This window comes from Mirounga leonina, unplaced genomic scaffold, assembly GCF_011800145.1.
Source record: "Mirounga leonina isolate KUSES-001 unplaced genomic scaffold, KU_Mleo_1.0 Mir_199, whole genome shotgun sequence".
In the NCBI taxonomy this organism is placed as follows: domain Eukaryota; kingdom Metazoa; phylum Chordata; class Mammalia; order Carnivora; family Phocidae; genus Mirounga; species Mirounga leonina.
The window spans coordinates 7533-34224 of record NW_023270498.1 but is presented as its reverse complement, the minus strand read 5'-3'; the positions used below and the strand labels follow the sequence as shown (position 1 = coordinate 34224).

The window sequence follows — 26692 nt, the reverse complement described above, 5'->3', positions numbered from 1 at the left end:
TTGGGCGGGCGCGGCCGGGTAGGGGGCGGAGGGGGCGCGGGCCGGGCGGGGCGGGGCGGGGGCGGGGGTCGGGGCGGGCGGGCGCGGCCCTGGCCCTGGGAGCCGCTGGGCCCCGAGCGCCCGGTGCCCGGCGCCCCGGCCCTGCCCTGCGCAGCTGTTTTCCACTTGCTCGCGTAGGAGCGGATGCTGGGCTCTCAGCCGCGGGGCGCAGCCGGGGGGTCCCCGAGGGTCGCGTGCGAGGGCAGGGGAGGCCGCGCGCCCGCCGGGCGGGGGCTGCGGGTCGGGGCTGCGGGCGGGGCCGGGCCGCGGGCCCTGCTGGGGTGGCAGCCCCGTTCTGACATCACCGCCTTCCACTGCCTCGGTGCGAAAATGTTCTTTCTTTAGGGAAACAGGGTGACACACGCCGAGCTTGTCATTTTTGAAACAATCCTTCCTCGCAAAAGAAAACCTCAGCCATTAATTATAATTAGTTTTTGCCTCCATAATCTAACTAGTCGTGCAAGCTGGCAATGACAGTCCAGTACCTTCCCGGAGGAGGAGAATGAGTCTCAAGGTCATTGCTTTAGTTGGTGAAATTCTTAGTTTGAAGACCGTGCACACTCAGAGGGTCTTAGACGTGTTGGCTGTGGTAACCGCTCCTGTCGGGTGGAGAGGACAGGTACCAGGCCTCTCACGGGGGGAGGCCCTGCCGTGCATGGGGTGAGCCTTAATGACGCTGGCCAAGTCATGGGCATTCCCATCTTCCTGCTGGCTTTCCAGGTTTGGGGAGCTCTGGTCACAAAGTACCCAGTACTTTGAGCTCATAAATAGAATAAACACCTGGCCCATCCCTCAGAAGGCCAGACTGAACGGGAGTTCAAGGTCCCACCCGGTTCCTGCCCTCCTTGTCAGGAAAGGGGGAGGCGGGGTGGCCTGGCAGCCGCGAGATGTCTGAGTTTATGTGCGGCGGCCGTCAGGCCTCTCAGACGTGATGGTGCATTTGGTGTCCAGACACACTACTGTGTAGACCCAGGTCAGAGGTGGGCTTAGTGGTGCTCTGCTGTGAGCCAGCAGGCCCTCCACGGTGACCCTGTGGTAGGTGGCATGGGTGTAGATTGAATATCGTCCTGTTGTGAGTGACCCCATGAGTCTGCAGGTGGTACTCGTCTGTAATGCTCTGACGCGTACTCACTGGAAAGCTGAGGTCAGAGAACTGTCAGTGTCCTTTACTTCATTTTACAGAGAGAACTGGGCACTGTGGCATATGACTATGGCATGCATGCGTCTGGGGACAGTCCACACGTGCACGTGTAACCCTGACCTGTCTACACTGCAGGTTTCACTGGCAGGGCAGTCTGGCCAGGAAGACCTGACTTCCTGAGAGTTTCTGGTCCGTCTCAGTCAGCTGACCCGCAGATGCTCAGCCTCCTGGACTCGGTACTGGGGGAGCAAGGCAGGGTTCGGGGCAGGGCTAGGAAGGGATCTGTGATTTCTGCCGGGCTGTGCACGGAGGAGCCTCTGACTCTGGTGTTCTTTCCCCCATGAATCACTGTAGGGGAGTTGGGAAGGACAGAGGAGGCCCTTACTGATGTGCTGGGCATTAGGCACAAGGGCCTGGCCAGGAGCAAGGCCTCAAAGGAAAAGATATGTTGGAGGTGAGTTTAGGGCTACGTAGAGACGAGGATGCTGGCCCGGACTGTGGGACCGGCCTCGTGTGTGAGCTCCCTGCACGCCACTCATGGAGGGGGAGTCCCCGTGACAGCAATGTGGAGGGGACAGGAAAGATGGAGCTTGGGGACCTGCTGCCATCAGCCCCATCCTGCGGGCCTCCTGGCTTGTCTCCTGTACTCTGTGCCTTCGTGTTAGGGCTCCTCGGGTTCTGTGACCCATCTGTGCTAATCCCAGCACGTGTTCTCTGCCACATGGCTTCTGTTTTCTGTGGCTTGAAATGTTGTCTAAGTCAGAGGTTCTTAACCCCGGGGGCCATAACTCGCTGGTAGGTTTCTGGGGTTCCTGCGTTCCCTCAAATGGTGCGCAGTGTCGGGGGTCGGTGTGTTTTACTTAAATGCTCTCATACAGCTTCTGCGGCTTGCTTTGTTCATCCAGGGGTATGGTTTCCTGTTGTCCCCATGTCAGAACAAGGATTAGGTCTATCCAACTTTTGACATCTACAGAATATCGTGCAGCACGGTCCTGTTATGTAGTCAGAGGGTTTCCAGTTTTCTCCGTAAAATAACGCTGCACGTCATCTCTTCCTCTGGACGTGCGCAAGAATTGGACGTTGGGGTCAGGGGGCCTTTTTTTAGTTGATCCTACTGGAGTGTCCTCACAGGTGGTCGAACTGCCTTCCCCTCCCCCCACCAGATTTTAAGGCCTCTCTGCACCTCCTAACACCTGACATTAGACTTGAAAAGTCTTGCCTGTCTGATGGAGTTATCGGGGTAAGAACGAGGACTCTTCACTCCCCGAGTCTTTAAAGATGGAAACTTCCTACCTGACCTCTTATACTCCCTCAGCAACAGTCGGTCCCAGGGCCTTTGATCCCATTGTTAACATGGGGTTCTCGCCACCCACATCCCCTCAGGTTTTTGTTTCCGGAAGAAACCCAGTGAGGGCTGCCCTCTGAGGAAAGAGCAGGAGGTGAGCGAGTGCCCTGGAGGCCCCGTCCATTTTCCTGGTAGCTGAGGTGCTCCCCTTCTCATCCACCAGACACTTATAAGTACCTGGGACTTTATTTTGTTATTCCTATCCACAAAGATGCTCCCCTAACACCATCATTTGGTGGGGAAGGAAAGGATCCGGGCCTTTGCCTTCTGGGAAGGGTTCAACTTTCCCGCCAGAGCCTGGCCTGGTCCGGATGGCTCTTCACGCTGGGTGGAGGCCCAGGGGAGGGGAGGGGTGGGGTGGAGACACTGGGGGACCCAGACAAGGTGTGTGTCTGCTCCAGGACAAGTCCAATGGCAGCCCTTGGCCTGCCTAGCGGCTGCTGCGGCTTCTGAAGAAGGGACGTGCTCTTGCCAGCAGGACACAGACTTTGCCCCCCCCCCACTCCCCGTGGATCTGTGATTGCCCCACGACCACGCCAGCTACCCAGTGTGTCCCCTCAGCAGAAAACAGGAGTGCTGGGACGGGTGCTGTGGGCAAGGCCATGCCGTCAGCCTCCATCCAGCTCGGGGAAGGGCCTCTTCCCCAGAACCATCGGGTCAGGGAATGTTCTCTGAAGCGTATATTCTGCTTGCTTCTCAGAAGAGCGTTGTCAGGCCCCCCTCCAGGTACCTCTGCCCCATCAGACAGATGAGGGAACCAAGGCCCAGGGATGCCGTTTAAGTTCAAACTTGAGGCAGACTCACCCCATTAATGACGACTGCAGTTGTGTTAAATGAACTTACTGAGGCACAAACAAAAATCTTGGTTCTGTGTTTTGTCCTGACCACAGAGGGCATGTCGTGTCTCCATGGTGCGATCTGGGTGGAGCTGATGGAAGGATGCGCTCACACGGTTTGTTGGAGGAAGAAGCTGTATTCGCAGAGCATCTGAGGCTCGGACTGTGGTTTGACAGAGATGCCTGGAGATGGACGTAGCGCAGATGGGGCTCTCGTTTGGAGAAGGGTTCCCACTTGGGGTTCCCAGACCTACCTGCCTGGTTCACATGGGCTGCTTCTGTTAGGCTCTCTGCGTTGAGACGTTTTATGAAATTGTTAGTTGCCTTATTTTTCCTTTTTAAGATTTTATGTATTTATTTGAGAGAGAGAGGAGTGAGGGAGAGAGAGAGAGCACGAGCAGGGGTGGAGGGAGAGGGAGAAGCAGGCTCCTTGCCGAGCAGGGACCCTGATGTGGGGCTTGATCCCAGGACCCCAGGATCATGACCTGAGCCGAAGGCAGACGCTTAACCCACTGAGCCCCCCAGGTGCCCCTGTTTTTCCAGGTTCCCCATGCCTGAATGACCCCAGACACTCTGAGCTCCCAGGGCCAGAGACGAGGTTCCCGGCTGATTGGGAACCGTGTTTCTCTGTGCCTGAGCTGTATCTCGAGAACCAGGCCTGCAGCTTTAATTTCTGGCCGCCAGTCCTGTGTTTTCCTCTCCGTAGGCTTTGCCCTCTTTCATTCCTGTTCTTTTTCAGAATTTTCCTGATTGTTATTATACACATATTTCTCCATAGAATCATCTTACCTGTTTTTCAACCTAGATGAGTTGGTAGGAGTTTTCCCCGACGTCTCTAACCTGCTCGTCTACAGGGTGGCAGCTAGGTTTTGATTATTTTTTTTGCAAATAGATCTGGAAAACTGCCGGCCACAGTGAGAGAATTTGGGAAGCTGGAGACACACAAATAGTTTCTTTACGACCGCTCCCAGGCCAGCAGCCCCAGCTGCTCGGGGTCCTGGCAGCCCTGCCCTCCCACAGCCTTCCCATCCGTCTGTTCTGTTGTTCAGCCCCACCCCGTGTCAGCGTCTCTGGTGCTGCCACCACCTGGGGCTGACCTTTGTCGCCCCTCTGCTGTTTGCAGCGCCAGACAGGCATGTCACCTCACTCAGAGCACCCTCCAGAGTGGAAGCAAGTCTCGTCTGTTGCCAGGAGAGCTCAGTCTTTCCCGTCCTGTCTCTGCTCGCTCGGCCCTCCCTCCCGCCGGCATGGGGCTGGTGCTCCCGGGCACCCTTCTCCAGGAGGTCCCCTCCCCCACCATCCCACAGCAGTCTTTTCCCCTGCTCCCCAGCTCAGCTCTGTTCAAAACTTGGGTAGTTGTGTCCTTCACTGAGCTATCCCAAACTCCTGGGAAGTTCCTAGCACTGAATAAATGTGCGGGTAAATCCAGGAGAACACTGACTGCCTTACATGATCCTGCCTCACTCCTGCACATCTCTCCGGACCCTCACAGCAACCTGAGGAGGTGTGCGGGGCGGGGACGGCCAGCCTTGGCTCAGAGATCAGCACGTGTGTGTTCTGCGGGTGTGACCAGCTCTGGTGTAAGCTCCCAGAGGATCCAGCTGTGTTTTCGTGCCGCTTCCCCTTGCTCAGTGACCTACACGGCAGGAGCCCAGGACAAAGCCTGGTTGCAGGACACGCCATTCCTGTCCTGGGAAGATGCTCAGCTTGGGATGTTGCATTGACGGTTGCCCCGGGGCCCGCTGAGGGGACACCGGTGCCTGACGTGGTGGCTGTCACGGGGGCTGTGCGTCTTTCTCAGGGTGCAGGCTCCCCTGCCCTCGGTGGGGGGTTCCAGGTGCAGAAAAGCAGGAGAGCAGCAGGGAGCCCTCCCTGCACGCTCCAGCGCATTTGGGGGCGCCGCTGCCCGGCTGCAGAGTCCTTGCGTCCTCTGTGCTATAACGTCCGACCTCCTCTGTGTCCCCCACTGCCGCCCCCATGCCGTGCGAGGGAGCCCTGTCGTTGGTGTTTTCTCAGCCAGGCCCGCCTCTGCACGGCGAGGTGTAGACTTCAGCGTGTGTGGTCACCCTGCAGCAGTAGGACGGCCTCTGGTTTGGGCTTGGATGTTGTTTCCGGTTGAATCGCATCCCCTCCCAAACGTGCGTTGCAGTCCTAACCCCTGGCATCTGTGAATGTGACCCTCTTTGGAAGTAGGCTCTTTGCAGATGTGACTAGTTAAATGAGGCCACACTGGGTTCGGTGGGCCCTCATCCAATGACTGGTGTCCTTACAAGACTCAGAGGAGAGACACGCAAAGAGGCGGGGGCGAGTCCCGCCGTCAGGAGCCACACACACAGGCTGCGTTGGCGGCTAGAGGTGTGGTAACACAGTGGCGTAGGCTGGACGGCATGAAGACTCCGGTCGCAGTTCTGGCTGCTGGGAGTCGGAAGCGGAGGTGTGGGCCGGTGGGTGCGTCCCGGAGGCCCCGAGGGCCAGTGGGCCCCTGCCTCTCTGCTGGCTTCTGGTGGCCGCTGACGATCCGGGGCGATCCCGGGATTGGGGACACGGCAACTGCACTGTCCTGTATTTCTCTCCCTGCGTATCTGTCCACACTTTCCTCTTCCCACGGTACCAGCTGTTGGATCAGGGACCCACCCCACCTGGTATGACCTGATCTTAATTTAAGATCTGCAAAGACCCTATTTCTAAATAAGGCCACGTTCGCTGTACCGGGGTTAGGACTTGAACATATCCTTTCGGGGGACACGTTTCAACCCACAGCACACCCAGGTTGGTTTAAAAAGGTTTAGTACTAATTCAGCGAGGGTTTCTGAGCAGTTGGCTTCAGGTTTTGTTTTGTTTCAGGGTGGTCATGGGATGAGGGGTCTGGCCAGTGCCGGGGGAGGGAGTCCCTAGGCTTTCTTGTCAGCTGGCCTCGGTGTGGGGCAGGAGGGGAAGTGGCAGGTCTTAAAAGCTGTCAACATCAAACAGCAGAAATCGAGTCAGACTTTATTATCCAAAGCAGTTAACAATATGTTGCCGGCCGCATGACGGTTAAGCGAAATCGCCCCGGTTTGTCTAGCGTCCTCCTGTTTGGGATGGTTTTCTCTGTCTTCTTGTTTTCTTGGTACCACCCGCTGAAGGAGCTGGGTTTGTCATTGGGCATTAGCCCTGCTCATGAGGTTTGGACAGTTCATTCTGGGCACTGAAGGACACTGTCCAAGGAGGGGGCAACTCTGAGGTGGGCAGGTGTCTCTGCTGTCAGAGGGGGGTCAGCGAGCACTGAACACCCTGGCCTCTGGAATCAGAATCTCCAGGTGTAAGTAGAAAAGTTCTGCAGGTCGATCTGCTGGGCAGTTTGGAAAAAGAGAGAAAAAGGATGGGTGAGGATAGTATGCTTGGCCATGTCACCTGGGAGAGATGGCCGGTGAGGCCGCTAAGTTGTCAGGGTCCTCATTTCTCCTGCAGACTCCAGGGGAGCCTTCGGAGGGTGCAAGCCAGAATGTCTGCTTACTGACTTAGCGAGAAAGAAACGCTAGACACACGGAGCTCTCAGGGCTATGGGCAGGTCACCCCTTGACTGTGTGCGGAGACCCCCCAGGTCTGGTCAGCACCGAGGCCAGGGGCCCACGCCCACCCGGGGTCTCTGTGCCCTGGCCCCAGGCAGGACCGGAGCTGGGCTTCGAGTTTGGTTCCACACCCCACGTGGGCCTCACGAGAAGACTGATCCCTCGTCAGGGTTCACTTCACCCTAAGGGAGTGAAACGGCCTCATGAAAGCCTGAAGCTAATCCTCTAGAGTCGGTGATCAGAAGGAGTGACAGCAACGTGACTGGATGAAAGGGGGAGAGGATTGGTTAATATGTTGAGTCATTTTCAAAAGGGCAAAGGCATTTTCTTGGTACTTTTCAGTATTTTTTATTTGTCTTATTTTGGAGATCAGAAGCAAATACTGATGATATTAGTAGTTTTCCAAGCCTGCTTTGCGGAAGGCCCCCTGGGCGGCGTCTGGGGCCCTGGTGAGCGCACTTGGTTCCTGCTGTCTTGGCCACAGGCCGCTTAGGGGGGCTGTTACTCACAACAGGGCCGGTTGGGAGTTGGCAGATGGTCTGATTTTTATGATTCCTGTAATTACTAGCTATAATTGTAAGTTGCCTAAAATCTATCTGAGTCTTAGAAGTAATGAGCCCAAAGGGAACCAGAAGACTCATGTTTGGGTCTGGCTGTGTTTGCTCGCTGGGTGGTATTGGGCAGATCTCATGCCCTGTGTCCACCTTGCAGGATAGTTCGGGGTCTTATGCTCGTCTGCTCAGGGCGCCATCACGAGGCCCACAGGCCGGGTGACTTCAGCAACTGATGCTTGTTTCTCACCGTCCCGGAGGCTGGATGCCCCGATGGCCGTGTGGTCAGCTTTGGGTTCTCCTGAAGCCTCCGTCCCAGGCTCCTTGCTGTGTGTTCACGTGGCCGTTTCTGTGCAGATGCGGAGATAGCCAGCTCTCCACCGTGTAGTCTTGTAGGACGTCAGCAGGGCCCCAGCCTTGGGACCTCATTTACCTGGGATCACCCCCTGAGATGGTATTCTCGCCCGGGTTCTAATGTTGTGTGTGGGTGGGTTCCCTCCACACCAAGAATTCGGAGACACCAGCAGGGTGTCTGACCCTGTCCACCTGGAGACAGGCTCGGATCCCATGGGGTCAAGGTTCAGTGCTGCGGGACCCCCCTCCTGCCTGCTCCCACCCCCACTTCAGATGCTGCCATGCTTGTGGCTGATGGGCGACAGGCTGGGGGTCCCGTGAGCAGCACCAGCCTAGGATCCCAGTGGCAAGAGTCCAGGTCATCACCTGTGCGTGGGGCCGACCGGCTGTAAATCAGAGGTTTCTGTGATCCCTCCTTGGGTTCCGTGAATTTGCTGGTGTGACTCACAGAACTCCAGGAAATATTTTCCTTACTAGTTGACCCATCTATTATAACAGGATGTAACTCAGGAATGGCCAGAGGGGAGCTGGGCCCAGGGCGGGGTCTGTAGGAAGGGGCAAGGAGCTTCCAAGCCCTTCCAGAGCCTGCCATTCTCCCGAGATCTCATGTTCACTGACCTGGAAGCTTCAGAACCCTGTCCTCTCGGGGTTTTATGGGGGGTTCACGACACAGGCATGCGTGGTTAACTCATTGGCCATTGGTGATTGGTTCAACCTCCAGCCTCTCCCCTGCCAGGACCGGTGGGGGGGTACTGAAAGTTCCAACCACACGGTTGGTTCCCCAGGCAACCTGCCCCCCACCCCCCATCCTTAGGAGCTTTCCAAAACTCACGTGTAGGAGCTGTGTGCCAGAAAGGGAGACAAAGACCAAATGTCACAGGCCCCTCTCCAAGTACGGTGATGTTGGGGGTCAGGGTTTCAGCGTCCGGGTCTGAGCGCAGTTCAGGCCACGCGAGCGTTCCAGGTGGAGCTGTCAAGCAGGCAGCATGGGACTTAGCTGAGCTTCTGCTGCCTCCTGCCAGGCTGGGCCCTGCCCGTGGCTCACAGCACAGGGACGCGATCACGTGGCGTTTGTGGACAAGGGTGACGGGCCGATTCCTATGTACACGTTTATACGCCAGCACAAGCTCAGGTCATCCCTGCGATAATGTCGCTTACGTGCTTTGCTGTGTGGGAAGGAACGGGTTGAGGTTCAGCCCCTGTCCTGGGAGCGGCCCCAAGCGCGTGTCCAGGGAGCTGTGTGCTGTGGGTGGAGGCCTGGCGACCCCCCGGGATTTTGGGTGTTGTGTGCGCGGCCGGCAGGCCAGGCTGCTTCTCTGGGGACTAGTTTTAACCTGTTGTGTTGTTGTCTATTTTTTTTTTTTTTTAAGATTTTATTTATTTATTTGACAGAGACACAGCGAGAGAGGGAACACAAGCAGGGGGAGTGGGAGAGGGAGAAGCAGGCTCCCCACGGAGCAGGGAGCCTGATGTGGGGCTCGATCCCAGGACCCTGGGATCATGACCTGAGCCGAAGGCAGATGCTTAACAACTGAGCCACCCAGGCGCCCCGTGTTGTCTATTTTTAAGGGGTTTTTTCCTTACTACAAAAGCAATGAATATTTCTCATTTTTTATCAGTGTCAGAGTCCGAGCATTGCGTAGTGCTCTGCACTGGACAGGGGCTCAAAGCCACGAACACAGTGACCGCAGCGGGCAGAGGATGAGGCCCCCAAAGAACATGCTGGAAGAGCCACCGGGGGGGTCCAGAGTTTCCTCTGGGAGGGTGGATTTGATGTGTTTTGCTGGAGAATTAAGGGGAGCTGGATTGCTGTGTCTGTGCAGGTCCTTCATAGAGTTCGGGGTCAGCACAGTGTTGGAAGAGGCTGCGGAGAATCTGGTCTCCTCGAGGCACCCGCATGTCTTACTGTGACCCACACCCTGCTCACTGCGTCGCTTTTATTGCTCTTTCAGTCTTAATCAATACAGACTTCTGCTTAAAGAAACTCAAATAGGACAAAATAAACGCATGTCCCTGCTACCCAGCGAGAAGTAACCACTGTTACATTTTTACATTTTTTATTAAAATAACTTGTACCTAGAGCTCCTTATCCAGAGTCTTCTCTTTTCCATATTTTCACTCATATTCTCATTTCTCATCTCCCCCTCTCGCTGTTTGTGTTTCTGTACACACACACACAGACACTCACGCGCCATGTTTTTCTTTTTTTTTTTTAAGATTTTTTATTTATTCATTTGAGACACAGAGATACAGAGACAGAGAGAGAGCGTGAGCAGGGAGAGAGGCAGAGGGGGAGGGAGAAGCAGGCTCCCCGCCAAGCCAGGAGCCCGACGCGGGGCTCGATCCCAGGACCCCGGGATCATGACCTGAGCCGAAGGCAGGCGCTTCAGCATCTGAGCCCCCAGGCGCCCCAGGCGCCCCAGGCGCCGTGTTTCCTTAACCGTTAGAGAGTGTGTTGCACATGTCGCCATCCCCACACCTGCCGTGTCCTCCTGCAGAGCACTGCACCATCGCCAATGCCCAAAGCACCTGTGTCTCAGTTCTGCCCCTGCACCCCAAGGGGCCCCTTCCAGCCGGGGCTCCAGTGTGGGCTTGGGTGCCGTAGCACCCTCAGACCCTGAGTCTGGAGCATTCCTCCATCCTTGTCTGACCCTCGGCGACGTTCGTCCTTGGGGATCTCGGGTAACTTTACATGTTGGATTTGTCCCCATGGTCATGGCAGGGCAGGGTGACACTGTGCCCTCTCTCAGGGTGGGGCAGTTGGGGCACACAGGGGCTGTCTGCGTCACCCGTCCCCGATGGGATCCCCCGAGGGCCTACGTTATAATCGCTACGGCTCTTCTCCCTGGCACCTAAGGAGAAGTCCGCGAGGAGCCACGTTGAAACTGGGCAGATACCTTGTTCCCCATCCACACGGTCTTCCCAGAGTTGGCACTTGTTGGCATTTCTGGCCTGAACCAGTCTTCACTGAGGTTGAGATGGTTGCAGAATGCCGCCGCCCCACTGCAGCGCTCCTACACATCAGATGGTTGTAAGCAAGAGCCCTCTGCCCACACCCCCAGTTTGCTTATGTATTACCTGTATGGACTCATTCATTCCTGGCTTTCAGTGGTTTTCCACTGTATTCATCGTGTCCGTGCTCAGATGGCCCTGGACTTGCCAGTTCCCGTGTTCCGAGGCACGCCTTAGCATTGTTTTTTGTTTTTTGTTTTTTTTTAATTTATTTGACACAGAGAGAGAGACAGCGAGAGAGGGAACACAAGCAGGAGGAGCAGGGAGCCAGATCCCCAGGACCCCGGGATCATGACCTGAGCTGAAGGCAGACGCTTAACGACTGAGCCCCCCCAGGCGCCCCATGCCCTAGCGTTCTTTGAGCACGTCCTTACTTTCTGAGATCAGATGCTCAGGCTCCTCTTGTTCTCTCCCGGTCCCGGCATCTGCCATTTCTCCAAGGAGACCTGGTGTCTTTTAATTTTTTTTTTTTATTTATTTGCGAGAGAGAGAATGAGAGACAGAGAGCATGAGAGGGAAGAGGGTCAGAGGGAGAAGCAGACTCCCCGCCGAGCAGGGAGCCCGATGTGGGACTCGATCCCGGGACTCCAGGATCATGACCTGAGCCGAAGGCAGTCGCTTAACCAACTGAGCCACCCAGGCGCCCCGACCTGGTGTCTTTTAGTGCGCCGTGGTGTTAAAGGGTGCTTGGTGTGCTTGTCAGTACTGTGTGGTATCTTTGGTTTTTGGCCCATTCAGTGGATGGAGCCAGGAAAGGCATGCGTGTAGCTAGCAATGCACACATACATGAGCACACAAGCATGTGTGTGGAACTCGTGTGTTCACGCCACGTCTCTAGTCCCAGTGTACCTCTGGGGGTTCTTCCTCTAACTTCCTTCTTTCCGTATTTTTTTGTTTTTGTTTTTTTAAAAGATTTTATTAATTTATTTGAGAGAGAGAGAGAACGAGTACAAGCAGGGGGAGTGGGAGAGGGAGAAGCAGGCTCTCCGCAGAGCAGGGTGCCCGATGTGGGGCTCGATCCCAGGACCCCGGGATCATGACCTGAGCCGAAGGCAGACGCTTAACTGACTCAGCCACCCAGGCGCCCCTCATTTTATCAATATCTTTATACTTAAAACTTGTTTTGTCTTTTTTTTAAAAATATTTTTATTTATTTATTTGACACAGAGAGACAGTGAGAGAGGGAACACAAGCAGGGGGAGCGGGAGAGGGAGAAGCAGGCCTCCCACAGAGCAGGGTGCCTGATGTGGGGCTCGATGGCAGGACCCCGGGACCATGACCTGAGCCGAAGGGAGACGCTTAAACACTGAGCCCACCAGGCACCCCACTGTGCCTTTTTATTTTTTATTATTTTTTTTAAAGACTTCATTTATTCATTTGACAAAGAGAGACCAGCGAGAGAGGGAACACAAGCAGGGGGAGTGGGAGAGGGAGAAGCAGGCTTCCCGTGGAGCAGGGAGTCTTAATGCGGGGCTCGATCCCAGGACCTCGGGATCATGACCTGAGCCGAAGGCAGATGCCTAACGACTGAGCCACCCAGGCGCCCCACCTTCTTTCCATATTTGTATGTCCCTTCTTCAACAGTGGAACTCTGGCTCCTGACAAAATCAACACATTTACTCATTCCTATAATAAACCTAAAATAGTTTATTCTTAAATGGACTACATTTACCAAATCCACTTAAAAGAACTCTGGATCACCCCTCCCTGCCCACACTGTTAACTTTGGATGCACATCCTTCTAGAGCTCCTTGTATACCCGTAGGTGAGCACATAAATACACACAATTTCATTAAGACATCACCGCCTTGTGCACGTTCCTACCGTAAATATTCACATATTTCCTCCCACTAATATACACGTCATTAACCTCATTCTGTAACATCATCCAACATCTTTTTGTCCACAAAATGAGATCTGTACACTATTTTCTAATGACTGCAGACTAAGACTGTGCCGTACTTCTCTGTAATTGGACTTTGATTTTAAAGGGCAGCCATAAATAAATAAATAAATAAATAAATAAATAAATGGCATCCAGTTTTTCGCTATTTTATGTAAAGCTGGTATCAACATCTTTGTAACTAAATCTTAATTATTTCCTTAGGGTAGAAGTGGAATTACTGGTCAAAGGGTATGTATATTTTTATGTCTTTTTGGATGGCAACCTGTGCTCTGGCCGCAGTGGTGGAGGGTGCTGCCGGTTTGTCCAGACGGGGCGCTTCTCCGTGGTGGCTGCACATGGGAATCATTGAGGGCACTCTTGAGAGTGGTGATACCCAGGCCTGACACCTAGGTCTGGTTTCGGTGGTCCGGGGTGTGGCCAGGATTTGTAGTTTTAAAAGGCTCCCCAAGAGATTCTGATATGCAGCCAACTTGATAGGTAGATTCACATTGTAGTAGTATTTCATCATTTTAATTAGAATTTTTTTTGCAATTATTTCAGACGTTCAGAGTTGGGAGAAGTGGCCCCAGAAATAAAAGCATCTGAGAGACGAACAGCGGTGGCCATTGCAGGTAATGTGGGGCTTGCACCAACCCTGCAGCTCATGTGGTGGGTTCTGGATTCCAGAACGCCTGGGGCAGGCGAGCACAGGCCTCAAACATACAGAGGCTTAAGTCTGATGTTTTTCCTTTCATGAAAAGATTCCATCGCAGGGTGTTTTAAACTTCCGTCATCTATTCCAAAGAGGATTCAGTTTCACACCGGTGATTATCCCGCAGTTTACCAGGAACATATCGTCCCAATCCGAGCACATCATATCCGCCACCCTGGGTCTGGTGTAGGGTGACTGTGTAGTTTCTGACCCGGGCACTCCTGAGTGTTTGGTTGGGACAATAGGTATAAGCTGGAGCTGTCCTGGGCAGACTGGGGCTTGTGGTCTTCCTGGCCGTGGTTCCTGTGGGTTCAGTCTCTCTCCGTGGATCTGAGGGCCGGGTCTGTGGCTGCCCCTCATGACTTCAGCTTTAAGGGGTGGTGGCCACACTCCAGACATCTTTTCTCTTAGAAACTCATTTTGGATCTATCATTAATTTGGCACTTCTCAAAATAAATATGTCCTATTGGATTTAGTAGGGTTCTGCAAAGATAACCCCACAAAAATAGGCAAAGAAGTTGGGATTAACCAGATTTTATCTTATTTTGTTCATTTAAACAAATATTTACTGAACACTTAATGTGCAGGCACTGTAGTAGGGCACTGTGAATGTAGTAAACAGTAGTGAACAAAATGGCCCTGATCCCTCATCTCCGTGGAAGTCACGTTCTAGAAGGTAGGCCCTGGGGGGCATCAATGACCAGGTCAAATCTCGCAGCAAAACTGGGATCCAGCGGTAATTGGCCAAAGCCCTTCCGTTTCTCAGGATCTAGAACTGTGCTGTTGAGTACTGTAGCCACGAGGCACACGATGCAAACTTAAACAGGATTAAGAATTGCATTGCTGAGTCCCCCTGGCCGTATTTGAGGTGCTGAGGAGCCACACAGCCAAGGGGTGCTCATCGGACGGTGCAGATGGAGACCTTTCCTTTCTCACAGGCAGTTCTGTTGGAACTAGAGTGTTGCTCTAGAGAGACTGGGAAGACAGCTGGGGTGGGCTCAGGGGAGGGAATCACCTCCCTGGGTGCCTGCTGTGACCAAGGGGTTAGTTATCAGTGGTCCTTTGTTCCATTTGGGGAAACTGAGGCTCAGAGACACTCTGGTACTTCCCCAGAGTTCCATCTTTATTATCTCTCCAGTGAAGAAGCCGCCCATAATTATTTTTTAAAAATTTCCTCCTTGAGCTATGTGACTTCCTCTTAAGCATGTTTCATTAATAAGACTGAAAGCAAACTTTTCAACTTACAGGATTAAAAAAAAAGTTGTATCGAAGCTTGATATACCTGTGAAAAAGTGCCCATTTTACCAGTGTGTAGCTTGATATATTTTCACAAGGAGGAATGGACCTATTTTGAGCAGCATCCAGACGAAGGAGCCAAACTCGTCTTTCCCCCCAGTAGCCCTCTCCCCACCTGCCTCTGCCAGGGATAACCATGCTCCCCTTTCTGAAAGCATAGATCAGTTGTGCTATGTATAGTCCTCCTACAGAGTTCATTTACCTTATCTCAAGTCTGTGGATGCTAATTACTTCAGAGCTCATTCTTTTTTTTTTAAAGATTTTATTTATTTATTTATTTGACAGAGAGAGACTCAGCGAGAGAGGGAACACAGGCAGGGGGAGTGGGAGAGGGAGAAGCAGACTCCCCGCCGAGCAGGGAGCCTGATGTGGGGCTCGATCCCAGGACCCTGGGATCATGACCTGAGCCGAAGGCAGACGCTTAACAGCTGAGCCACCCAGGTGCCCCTTTCATAGCTCATTCTTTAAAATAAATTTTAGAAAACTATTTAAAGAGGATTCTGGGAAGATGGCAGAGTGGAAAGCACCAGGAATCCGTCTCCCAGCTTGGACAGTTGCACTGGCCGGATCTTTCCATGGACTGTCCTGTACCTCTGGAGTCGGAGGTTTGCAACTTCCAGGGGAAGACTTGCAGAATAAATTTCCAGCTAACTTGGTCAGTTTCACCTGTTAGCACTGTAGCAGCTCCCTGTCTTCCGTTCCCAGATGAGCGGCAGGTGCCAGCCAGAGGGGGCAGAAGGAACCCTGTCCGAGTACCGGGGTCTCTGCTGTGCCAGTTACCGCTTCTGATCACAGAGGTGCAGACACAGAGGCGGGTGGCCACTGCTGTGCCATTGTCACCCTTTGCTCATTGTTGCCAGCCCCTCCCCCTCAGCTGAAGTGACTTCCAGGGGATTTCAAGGCCAGCATCCTTCCTCCCATTAACTTTTTGCTCTTTCCCCTTTGGGGAGGCAGACATTAAAGACTAGGACATTCAAAACAACTGCATATATGGGAAAATTAGAAAGTAATTGTGTGTTCCCAAAGAAAGTCTCAGAGAAGACCTCAGAGGACCTAAACTGTACACCTCAGTTTGATCCTGGCCACAGAGATAGCCTACAACAATCAGCAAACAAAAAACATAGCAAAAAGCAGCAAACCCTGGGAAGGGTGGGAGGAATCTGATTTCCAGAGTAACCACATTATTAGATTCAAATGTCCAGTGTGCAACAGAGAAAATTACAGGGTATACAGGAATAGGGAAGTATGACCCGTTCAAGGAAAAAAAATAATTGAACAAAACTGTCTCTGAAAAGACACGGTAGCAGATGTATTAGATGAAGACTTTAAGACAGTAAAGATGCTGAAAAATCTAAAGGAAGATGCGGAGAAAGGCAAGAACGTGATGTGTGAACCAAACAGTGATATCAGTAAAGAGCTAGAAAGCCTAAGGAACCAAAGGAATAGTACAGTAACCAGAATGAAAACTTCACTCATGGGGTTCAAAAGCAGACTGAGGAGGTGGAAGAAAGAATCGGTGAACTTAAAGACAGGACAATGGAATATATGGAGGCTGAGGACCAGAAAGAGGAAAGATGGAAGAAAAGCGAACAGAGCCTAGGACACCTATGGGATGCCATCAGTAGGTACTCGTGGGCGTCCCAGAAAGAGGAGAGAGAGAAAGAGAAAGGAGCAAGAGAAGATTTGAAGAAATAATGGCTGAGAACTTCTTAAAGAGACATGACTATAAAGTCCAAGAAGCTCAACAGACTCCAAGTGAGATGAATTTGAAGAGACCCACATGGAGACATGTTGTAATTAAACTTCCAAAAGACAAAGAACGAGTCTTGAAAGCAGCAGCGAAGCAGATCATCCGTACATGGGGTCCTCCGAGATTGTCTCTCGATTCCTCATCAGAAACTTCAGAGGCCAGAAGACAGTGGGCAGATGTATTTAAAGTGCTAAAAGAAAGAAGAAATTGTGAGCTAAGAATCCTGTATCCAGCAAATCTGTCCTTCCAAAGTGAGGGAGAAACAAACATTCCCAGGGAATAAAAGCTGAGTTGATGACCACTACACCTGCAGGAGATGCGCCAGGGAGTCCTGTGGGTGGAAAGAAAGGGCACTAGACAGGGACTTGAAGCTGTATCGAGAAGTAATGATCTCAGTAAAGGTAAATACCTGGGCAGTTCTAACAGCTAGTTTAGCAATTTTAATGATGGTCCGTAACTGTACTTTCTGATTTTTTTCATGATTTAAGAGACTAATAGTTAAAGAAAAAACAAAAAATGTAAATCCAGTATCACTTAACTTTGGCTTGTAACTCCAAATCTTGTTTTTTGTAACTTCTGAGACTTAATGCATTTGAAAGAATTATTAGTTTATGTTCTGGGGCACTCAGTGTATGAAGATGTGATTTTGTGGTATGAACACACAGAGAGGTGGGGAGAGAGTTTTTGTATGTAAATAGGGCATACAGAAAACAAATAGCACAATGACAGAAGTAAGTGCCTCCTTATCAGTGATTACTTTAAATGTAAAGGGATTACAGTCTCTAGTGAAAAGACAGAGATGGGCAGAATGGATAAAAACAGGACCCAATTGGGCGCCTGGGTGGCTCAGTTGGTTAAGCGACTGCCTTCGGCTCAGGTCATGATCCTGGAGTCCCTGGATCGAGTCCCGCATCGGGCTCCCTGCTCTGCGGGAAGCCTGCTTCTCCCTCTGACCCTCTCCCCTCTCATGTGCTCACTCTCTCTCATTCTCTCTGTCTCAAATAAATAAATAAAATCTTTAAAAAAAAAACAAAACAGGACCCAATTATATGCTGTCTACATGAGACTCACTCGACATCCAAAGATACAAACAGGTTGAGAGTGTAAGGACGGAGAAGGATCCTCTATGCGGACAGTAACCAGTGGGTAGCAGGAGTGGCTGTGTTAATATCAGGCAGAAGAGTCCACATAAAAAAGGTTACGAGAGACAGACAAGGACATTATTTATTCATAGAGGTCTCAATACAGTGAGAAGATATAATTAAACATTCACACATCCAACGACAGACCATCAAAATATTTGAAACAAAAACTGATAGAATTGAAGGGAGAAATAGACAGCTCTACAGCATTAGTTGGGAACATTAATACCCCACTCACAATAATGGATAGAACAACCAGACAGAAGACAAGAAAGGAAATAGAGGATTTAAACAACACAGTAAACCGTCCTCATCTAAGAGACACACAGAACACTTCACTCAGGCACACACATTCTTCTCAAGTGTACACTTGACGTGGACATGGGACATTACTACCGATTCTACAGAAATAAAACGGATTATAAGAGAGTAGTGTGAACAACTGTATGCCAAAAAATTGCTTAGCCTGGATGAAAAGGACAAATTCCTAGGAACACAAAATCTACCAAGACTGAATCACAAAGAAATGAGCAATCTGAATAAACGTGTAAAAAGTCTCCAGACAAGGAAGAACCCTGGTCCTGAAGGCTTCACTGGTGAATTCGACAAATATTTCAAGAACTACTTCTCAAACTTTTTCAAACAACTAAAGGGAGGGAAAACTTCCTACCTCATTCTTGGGGCCAGCACAACCCTGATAACCAAAGTCAGACAAAGAAATGGAAACTATAGACCAGTATCCTTTAGGATCATTGATGTAAAAATCCTCAGTGGTGTCAACAAAATGAAGGGGAAAATGATGATCTCAGTCGACGTAGAAAAAGCATTTGACAAAATTCCCTACTGTTTCTTGATAAAAACGCTCTACAAAGTAGGAGTAGATGGAAACCACCTCCACATGATAAAAACCATACATGGACACCCACAGCAAACGTCATACTCAGTGGTGCGAGACTGAGCTTCTCCTCTAAGATCAGGAACAAGACGGGAAGGCTCACGTCACTGCTCGCATCCAGCCTCGCACTGGAAGTCCCAGCCAGAGCAGCTGGGGGAGAAGAAGAAATAAAAGGCATCGAAACTGGAAAGGAAGAGGTAAAATGATCTGTTTGCAGATGATGTCATCTTGTGTGTAGAAAATCCTAAAGATTTCACAAAAAACTGTTAGAACTAATAAATAAATTCAGCCAAGCAGAAGGATACAAAGCCAACACCGAAAAATCAGTTACATTTCTATACATGAGTAGTGAGCACATGGAAGAGGAAATCACAAAACCTTTCCATTCACAGTAGCATTGAAAAGAATAAGATACTTAAGAATTAACCAAGGAGGTGAAAGAATTATACAATAAAACTACAAAAGATTGCTGCGGAAATTAAAGAAGACATAAATAAATGGAAACACATCCCATGTCCATGGATGGGAAGGCTTAATATCATTAAAATGTATCACCCAGGGCGCCTGGGTGGCTCAGTCGTTAAGCGTCTGCCTTCGGCTCAGGTCATGATCCCAGGGTCCTGGGATCGAGTCCCACATCGGGCTCCCTGCTCCGCGGGGAGTCTGCTTCTCCCTCTCCTGCTCCCCCTGCTTGTGTTCCTGTTCTCGCTGTCTCTCTCTGTCATATGGATGAATAAAATCTTTAAAAAAAAAAAAATGTATCACCCAAAGTGATGTGCAGGTTGATTGCAGTCCCTATCAAAAAGCCAATGACGTTTTGCAGAAAAGGAAAAACCCATCCTCCTATGGAATCTTAAGGGCCAGTTAATAGCCAAGACAGTCTTGAGGAAGAACAGAACTCCTACAGAGCTACAACAGTCAAGACAGTGTGGTCCTGGCATCGAGACACACATCTAGACCAGAGAAGTAGCCCAGAAATAAACCCTCCTGTGTGTGGTCAGGTGATTTTTGTCAAGGGTGCCAAGAACATTCCCTGGGTACAAGACAATCTTTTCAACACATGGTGTTGGGAAAGCTGGGCATTCACATGCGAAATAATGAAGTCAGACCCTTACCCAACACTGTATACAAAAGTTAGCTCAAAACCGATCAGTGTCATCCTAAATTCAAGACCTAAAACAATAAAACGCTTGGAAGAAAACATGGGGCAAAAGCTTCACGCATTTGGGTGTGGCAGCGATTTCCTGGAGGTGACACCGCAGACAAAGTTGACAAGAACAAAATGAGACAAATGGGACCACGTGAAAAGTTGAACATTTTGGGCCTCAGAGGACACTCTCCATGGGACATAAAGGGCAGCCGCAGAATGGGAGACAGTTTTACAAACCATGCGTCTGACAAGGGATTAATATCCAGAATATCTGGAGAGCTCCTAAAACTCCACAACCAAACCAATGCGATTTACAAATGGGCAAAGGACTTGAGCGGACACTTCTCCAGAGAAAGTGTATGAATGGGCGGTGAGCACTTGCAAAGCTGCTCAGCATCATGGCCACTAGGGACGTGCAAACCCGAACCACAGGCCCACCAGCACTCAGCCCGCTGCACGGCCACCGTCACACAGAGAGAGACCGAGAGCAAGTGCTGGTGAGGACCCTTCTGCCACGTCCCTGCCTGAAAGCCTGCTGCCTTCTCCGCTGCCCGCCGGTGCCGACCCGGGCTCCCAGCCGTCTCCGCCCCTGGGCCACTAGGCTCTCCTGCCCCTCGGCGGCTCCTGCAGGTCAAGAGGCGGGCCCTCTGGCCACGGTGGGCCTCCTTGCTGTCATCTGTAATCTGTCCAGTCCAGTCAGAGCCATGTCCCATCCCTAACAAAGCGAGGCCCCAGCCTCTGTGGGTCTGAGGTTTACTCCTTGATCCCTGCTCACAGCTGCTGAGTCACCTCCAGCCCATTCCGCACTTTTCTCCATGTCCTGTCCCCTCCTTTAACTGCTGTATTTTCTCAGAGGGCATTTTGAATTCCTTGGAAAAATTCTTCTGATGTCTTTTATCCACTTTGGATAAAATAATCTTTTGATTGCTCAACGCTGCGGTTTGACATGTGTGAATCATTTCTCATGATTTCCTGTTTCTCTTCCCTGCTCTTCATGTCTGTCTCCAGAGACACCGTCAGAAAAGACTGAAATGTCACGTTTATCTACCTAACTATACGGAAATCATGAGGGGAGTTAATCTGAAAATATCAGAATCTTTTTTCAATTCATAAGCTTTGAAAAATGTAATTTTAATTTTGGATTAGATGATAGTCTTACTTGGATCAGAGCACAGAACAATAAAAAAGTGCACAATGGGGCAGCTGGGTGGCTAGGTCAGTTGAGCGTCCAGCTCTTGATTTTGGCTCAGGTCATGATCTCAGGGTCCTGGGATCGAGCCCCACGTCGGACTCCATGCTCAGCACAGAGCCTTGCTTGTCCCTCTCCCTCTGCTCCTCCCCTGCTCTCTCTCTCTGTGTCCCTCAAATAAATAAATAAGTAATCTTTAAAAAAAATAAAAATGGTGTTTGTAGAAGGTAATCTTGAAATTGAGCCAAGGAATTTACAATTGACTTATGTTTTAAGTAGTTTCTAAAATCAAAGATTAATCTATATAAATTTCATGAACTTATTTGTATTTTATTCTCAGAAACTTCAGTAAATTCTTACAAGAATATATCCTAGAGCAAATCACTATCTTGTATGTAGCTACCACTACTCTGTGTCATATTTGGGGTTGGAAAACAGAAATTTACATAGGAAGAACTGAAGGCAATCCCAGCACTAAAAATAAACACGAGACTTTTGGTAGAAAGGTCCGAACTTACTGACGAAAGTCAACATATGTGTGCTTTCTTCCAGATTTGGAATGGAGAGACATGGACCCAGATGACTGTGAGTTTGGTTGTGGCGGTGGAGACAGCAGGGTTGGGATCGGCCTGGGGACGAGCGCACCAAGTGGGGCATGACTGGGATTTTATATTGTGAGCAGTTAGAAGTTACTGTCTTAGAAGAAGGAGGTTCCCAGTTTAGCCTAACTTGTGTTGATCTAAGGCGCTGATTTGACTGACACCTCATCTCCCTTTGCTCTTGTAGATGGTACAAATGAGGCCCAGGACAGTGACTTCCCAGCAGGTACGCATTTTCCCTGCTCCGGCTCCCTGTCCCATCGCAGGAGGACCTGGCTGTGTGAGAGCCCCTCTTGCCCCTGGCCCTGGATGGCGACCGAGACGGAGACTAGCAGGGGCAAGCGCAGGACTCTTATTTTTGACGAGTTCCCAAAGTAACTCTAAAAGCTCAGGCGGGTTTGGGAAGCCATCCTGCCGCGGGCCCCACACCGGGTAGGGGTGCACGGGAGGTTTCTTGCTCTTGCTTTTCCCCAGCGCATTTCACTGCCTGCTGCTTAAAGGACGAAACCAGTTGTTCATGTCTGGGTAAGAGAATCCACACCCCTGTTCATTCAGGCAACACCCAGAAACCTGAGCCGCAGTGTGAAGGGTTTCTGCCCCCTGTGTCCCCCTGCAGTTCTTTTGTTTCTGCAGTCTGTGCCCAGCGGAATGGGCTACCTGCAGGGCCCTCGGGGGAGGAGACACCTGTGCCCCAGGGCTGGGTCCCGCTGTGGGGCTGTCCCCAACTGCTCGGCACCTGTGACTCGGGGCTGGGTCCCGCTGGGGGGCTGTCCCCGACTGCTCTCTGGTTTATGTGAACACGCAGCTTCATGATGGAGGAGATCCTGGAACTCAGTGGGATTTGCATTGTTCATGTAGTTCACACTGAAATCATACTAATTATATGCAGTAGGACAATTGGTGACACCTCACGGCCAAGGACAGGGATAGTGGGCAAAACCTAGTGCTCGTAAGAATTCATATTGCATTGGACGATGGTGGAAGGCCTGAACAAGTGCAGGCTTCTGATCATCACTACCAAATATGTTGCCAGGGTAACACTGAAAACCATGTGATTGGCTTCAGATTTGCAAAATGGTTGTGTAGCTATGATTTCTGTGACTGGATTTAGTAACAACTTCCTGTTTCTTTTAAAAATCCTCCCCGTTTATTTGTGAAAAAGAGGAGAACGTTACCTAGAAAGTCCGAGTGACTCAGGGATTGTGTCCCCTGTGGAAAATTCCTGCTGTGCCCAGGATGTGGGGACAGGCCACGGGGTCACGTGGAGGGGCGGGTGGCCCACGTGCAGGTGCACGGCCGTGCACGCTACACGGTTACGGTGGGTCCAGCATAGCTGGGTCCCATGGGTTTCAAGAGAAACCAGGCGTGTGGACCTTTTCACGGCATCTCCCAATCCTTAAACGTGGCCCCTGGGTGTCCTCTTCTCTCTCCTTTGTAACGTCGCGCGTGTCTGGCTGTGTTTGCCCCTGTTGGTCTCAGGCAGGAGCAGGGCGCGCACACCCCGCTTTCTGAAGGAGGAGAGGCCGTCTCCCTCCCCACCTCCCGCTGGGGCCCCTGACTCGCAGGGTGAGCACTGACGTCTTCTTTTCCCCCCATAGTGGAGAGGAGCAGGCTGCAGGAAATGCTGTCTCTTTTGGGGCTGGAGACCTACCAGGCCCAGAAGCTCAGCCTCCAGGACTCCCTGCAGATCAGCAGTGACAGCATGAAGAACTGGGCCCCTCAAGCTCCCAAGGATTTGCCCTGGAATTTCCTCAGGAAGCTGCAGGCCCTCAACGCTGAAGCCAGGAACACCACCATGGTGCTGGATGCGCCCCCGGACGCCAGGCCCGCGGAGAAGGAGAGCCAGATGGAAGAGGAGATCATCTACTGGGACGCGGCCGACGACATCTCCGCGGACATCTATTCCTTCTCTGAGCTGCCAACGCCCGACACGCCCGTGAACCCCTTGGACCTCCTCTGTGCCCTTCTGCTGTCCTCGGACAGTTTCCTACAACAAGAAATCGTGCAGAAAATGTCCCTCTGCCAGTTTGCACTCCCCCTCGTCCTGCCCGACTCGGAGAACCACCACCACACGTTTCTGCTATGGGCCCTGAGGGGCGTCATGCGGACGTGGTGGGCACAGCCCCCACGGGGGGTGGGCAGCCTCCGAGAAGACAGTGCGGTGCTGTCACGGGCGCCCGCCTTCGCCTTCGTGCGCATGGAGGTCAGCAGCAACTCCAAGTCCCAGCTCCTCAACGCCGTGCTCAGCCCAGGCCACAGGCCGCGGGACTGCTTCTGGCACCGCGATCTGAACGTGGGCACCAACCCTCGGGAGATCGCAGACGGGCTGGTGGAAGCCTCCTGGTTTCTTCCCAGTGGCAGGGAGGACCTGGACATTTTCCCCGAGCCCGTGGCCTTTCTGAACCTGAGAGGTGACATCGGGTCTCACTGGCTGCAGTTTAAGCTGTTGACCGAAGTGTCGTCCGCCGTGTTCATTTTGACTGACAACATCAGCAAGAAGGAGTACAAGCTGTTGTACTCCATGAAGGGGTCGGCCACGAGATACTACTTCATCTTGAGCCCGTACCGCGGGAAGCGGAACACGAACCTGCGGTTCCTCAACAGGCTCATCCCGGTGCTGAAGATGGACCACTCGCACGTCCTGGTGAAGGTCAGCAGCACCGACAGCGCGGGCTTCGTGCGCAGGGTCCGCTCCATCGTGGCTCACGTGGCCCGGTCCCCCTGCAGGAGGCTGTCTCTGGAGGAAATGGCCCACGCGGCGCGTAAGCTGGGGCTGCGGGTGGACGAGGACTGCGAGGAGTGTCAGCAGGCCAAGGACCGGATGGAGCGCATCACCAGGAAAATGAAAGACTTGGATGCCTACCGCAGGGACGAGCTGAGGCTGCAGGGGGACCCGTGGAGGAAGGTGGCCCAGGTGGAGAAGGAGCTGTGCCAGGCCCAGTGGGCCGGGGACCCTCTGGACAAGGGCAGGGCCGAGCTGAGGCACAGGCTGCTGGAACTGCGGGCACAGCAGAACGGCCACGAGCCCGCCGGGGGCGTGCAGGAGTTCATCACGGGCATCAGCGGCCCCTCCCTGGGCGAGAAGCAGTACTTCCTGAGGTGGATGGAGTGGGGGCTGGCCCGGGTGGCCCAGCCGAGGCCGAGACAGCCCCCGGAGACCACTCTCACGCTGAGACCGAAACACTGTGGGGTCGTGGACTTCAGCGAGCTGCTCTGGCCAGAGCCCCTGGGGGTGGAGCACTTCTTGCGGGAGATGGGACAGTTTTATGAGGCAGAGAGCTGCCTCGTGGAGGCAGGGAAGCTGCCGGCCGGCCAGAGGCGCTTTGCCCACTTCCCAGGCTTGGCCTTGGAGCTGCTGCTGAAGGGGCTTCCCTTGGAGCTGATTGACGGGAGCACGCTAAGCACCCCCCTGCGCTGGGTCACGGGGCTCCTCAAGGAGCTGCACGTGCGCCTGGAGCGGAGGTCGAGACTGGTGGTCCTGTCGGCGCTGGGCGTGCCGGGCACGGGCAAGTCCACGCTTCTCAACACCATGTTTGGGCTGCGCTTTGCCACGGGGCGGGGATGTGGGCCTCGAGGGGCCTTCATGCAGCTCGTCACGGTGGCCGAGAGCTTCAGCCAGGACCTGGGCTGTGACCACATCCTGGTGATAGACTCTGGGGGCCTCATAGGCGGGGCCCTGGCCTCGGCCGGGGAGAGGTTCGAGCTGGAGGCCTCCCTGGCCACGTTGCTCATGGGGCTGAGCAACGTCACCGTGGTCAGCTTAGCCGAGACCAGGGACATACCACCGGCCATTCTGCACGCGTTCCTGAGGTTGGAAAAAACGGGGCACATGCCCAACTATCAGTTTGTGTACCAGAACGTTCATGACGCGTGTGCCCCCGGCCCCAGGCCGAGAGAGAGGAGGCTGCTCCTGGATCCGCCCGCTGACGTGAGCAGAGCCGTTGCGCAAATGGAGAAACAGGGCGGCGGCATCCGGACGCTGGCGGACCTGGCCTTTTGTGACCCCGAGAAGCAGCATATCTGGCACATCCCTGGCCTGTGGCACGGGGTGCCTCCCATGGCCGCGGTGAGCTTGGGGTACAGCGAGGCCATTTTTGAGTTAAAGAGGTGCCTGTTGGAAAACATCAGGAATGGCCTGTCCAACCAGAACAAAAACATCCAGCAGCTCATTGAGCTGGTCAGACGGCTCTGAGTGTCTAGAGGGTGGCCTGTTCCAGGGGCGGTGTCCTCCCGGGCCCGAGCCCGGCGCCTGAGCGGGGCTGGCGGCTGACCGGTGTGAGAAGGGAGAAAGCGAAAGCCAGGGGGCCTGGGGTTTCCTGCCCAGTGCTGAGAAAGGAGGTGACCGCGCAGACCAGGTCGGAGATGCTCTCAGGAGCAGAGTGGCCCTGGGGGGCGGCGCGGGGACTCCGCAGTGATCCACTCTGTGTCCGGGCTCCCTCTCTGGGCCCCCCGAGCGCAGCCGGGACGCTGCCCCGAGGACGCGGGGGGCAGGTCTCCGGCGACCCCGTCCTGCCGGTTCGACTGCCCTGTCCCCCGCACAGCCGTCTGTTTACACCGTCCCCCCACAGCCGTCTGTTTACACCTCCACCACCCTCAGCCCAGCGCATCCCTCCTGCCCTGCTCCCGCGTCTGCCCCGCCCCAGACTGACCTCCTTGAAGGGAGGGTTGTGTGTGACCTGGCTCTGTCCCCCGGGGCCTGGCTCAGGGCCTGGCGCACTGTAGTCACTTAATAAATGTTTGTTAAAAGAATGGAATGAATGAATGTGCAAATGACGGTGACAGGCAGGTTCCTCTCTGCCTTGATTTTCCTCTTTCCTCAAAGAGGATCAGTGTCTGAGGACTGAAGGTCAGGAATGGCGGATGCCCAAGAGAAGCGTCTCACAAATGCCCCACTGTCCCCCGTCTTTAAGCAGAGCTCTGCCCTGCAGGCTGTTCCTGGGAGCGGGACTCGGTGTCTTCGCAGTCATGCGGGGCATGACCGTGGCCATCCCATTGCCACCAGAAGGGAGGCCTAGAGCAGTGAAGCCCCCGCCCACACAGCTCGGTGGGGTGGGGGCTGATGGGCAGGCTCTGGCCCACGGCTCATCCCCAGACCCCCACAGCTGCCAGGCTAACCCCAGCTGGACCCTGGCGTGCCCTGCATCTCACTTCAGGCCTGTGGGGCCAGGCTCCCTCCCTGACGGCATCTGTGGCCACTGGCCACGTGTGAGCTCCCCCGCTGTGGATGCTGTGACAGAATCCTGGCCTG

The 26692-nt window shown here is 53.0% G+C and overlaps 1 protein-coding gene across 2 annotated transcripts in view; it reads left to right on the top strand.

Annotated features, from left to right (window-relative positions):
• The window catches only part of LOC118024486 (up-regulator of cell proliferation), a 69494-nt gene extending 43301 nt beyond the window's left edge, over positions 1-26193 (top strand). The window contains exons 1-6 of one of the 2 annotated variants that reach the window (XM_035026415.1): positions 3029-3676; positions 12934-12960; positions 13273-13343; positions 21398-21430; positions 21632-21670; positions 23043-26193. In XM_035026415.1, the coding sequence (XP_034882306.1) occupies positions 3669-3676; positions 12934-12960; positions 13273-13343; positions 21398-21430; positions 21632-21670; positions 23043-25636 (2772 nt within the window). In that variant the 5' untranslated portion in view covers positions 3029-3668 and the 3' untranslated portion in view covers positions 25637-26193. Of the gene's footprint in view, positions 1-3028; positions 3677-12933; positions 12961-13272; positions 13344-21397; positions 21431-21631; positions 21671-23042 lie in introns of those variants that run through there. The other variant, XM_035026416.1, reaches the window with a different exon arrangement.
• The last annotated feature ends 499 nt before the right edge of the window (positions 26194-26692 follow it).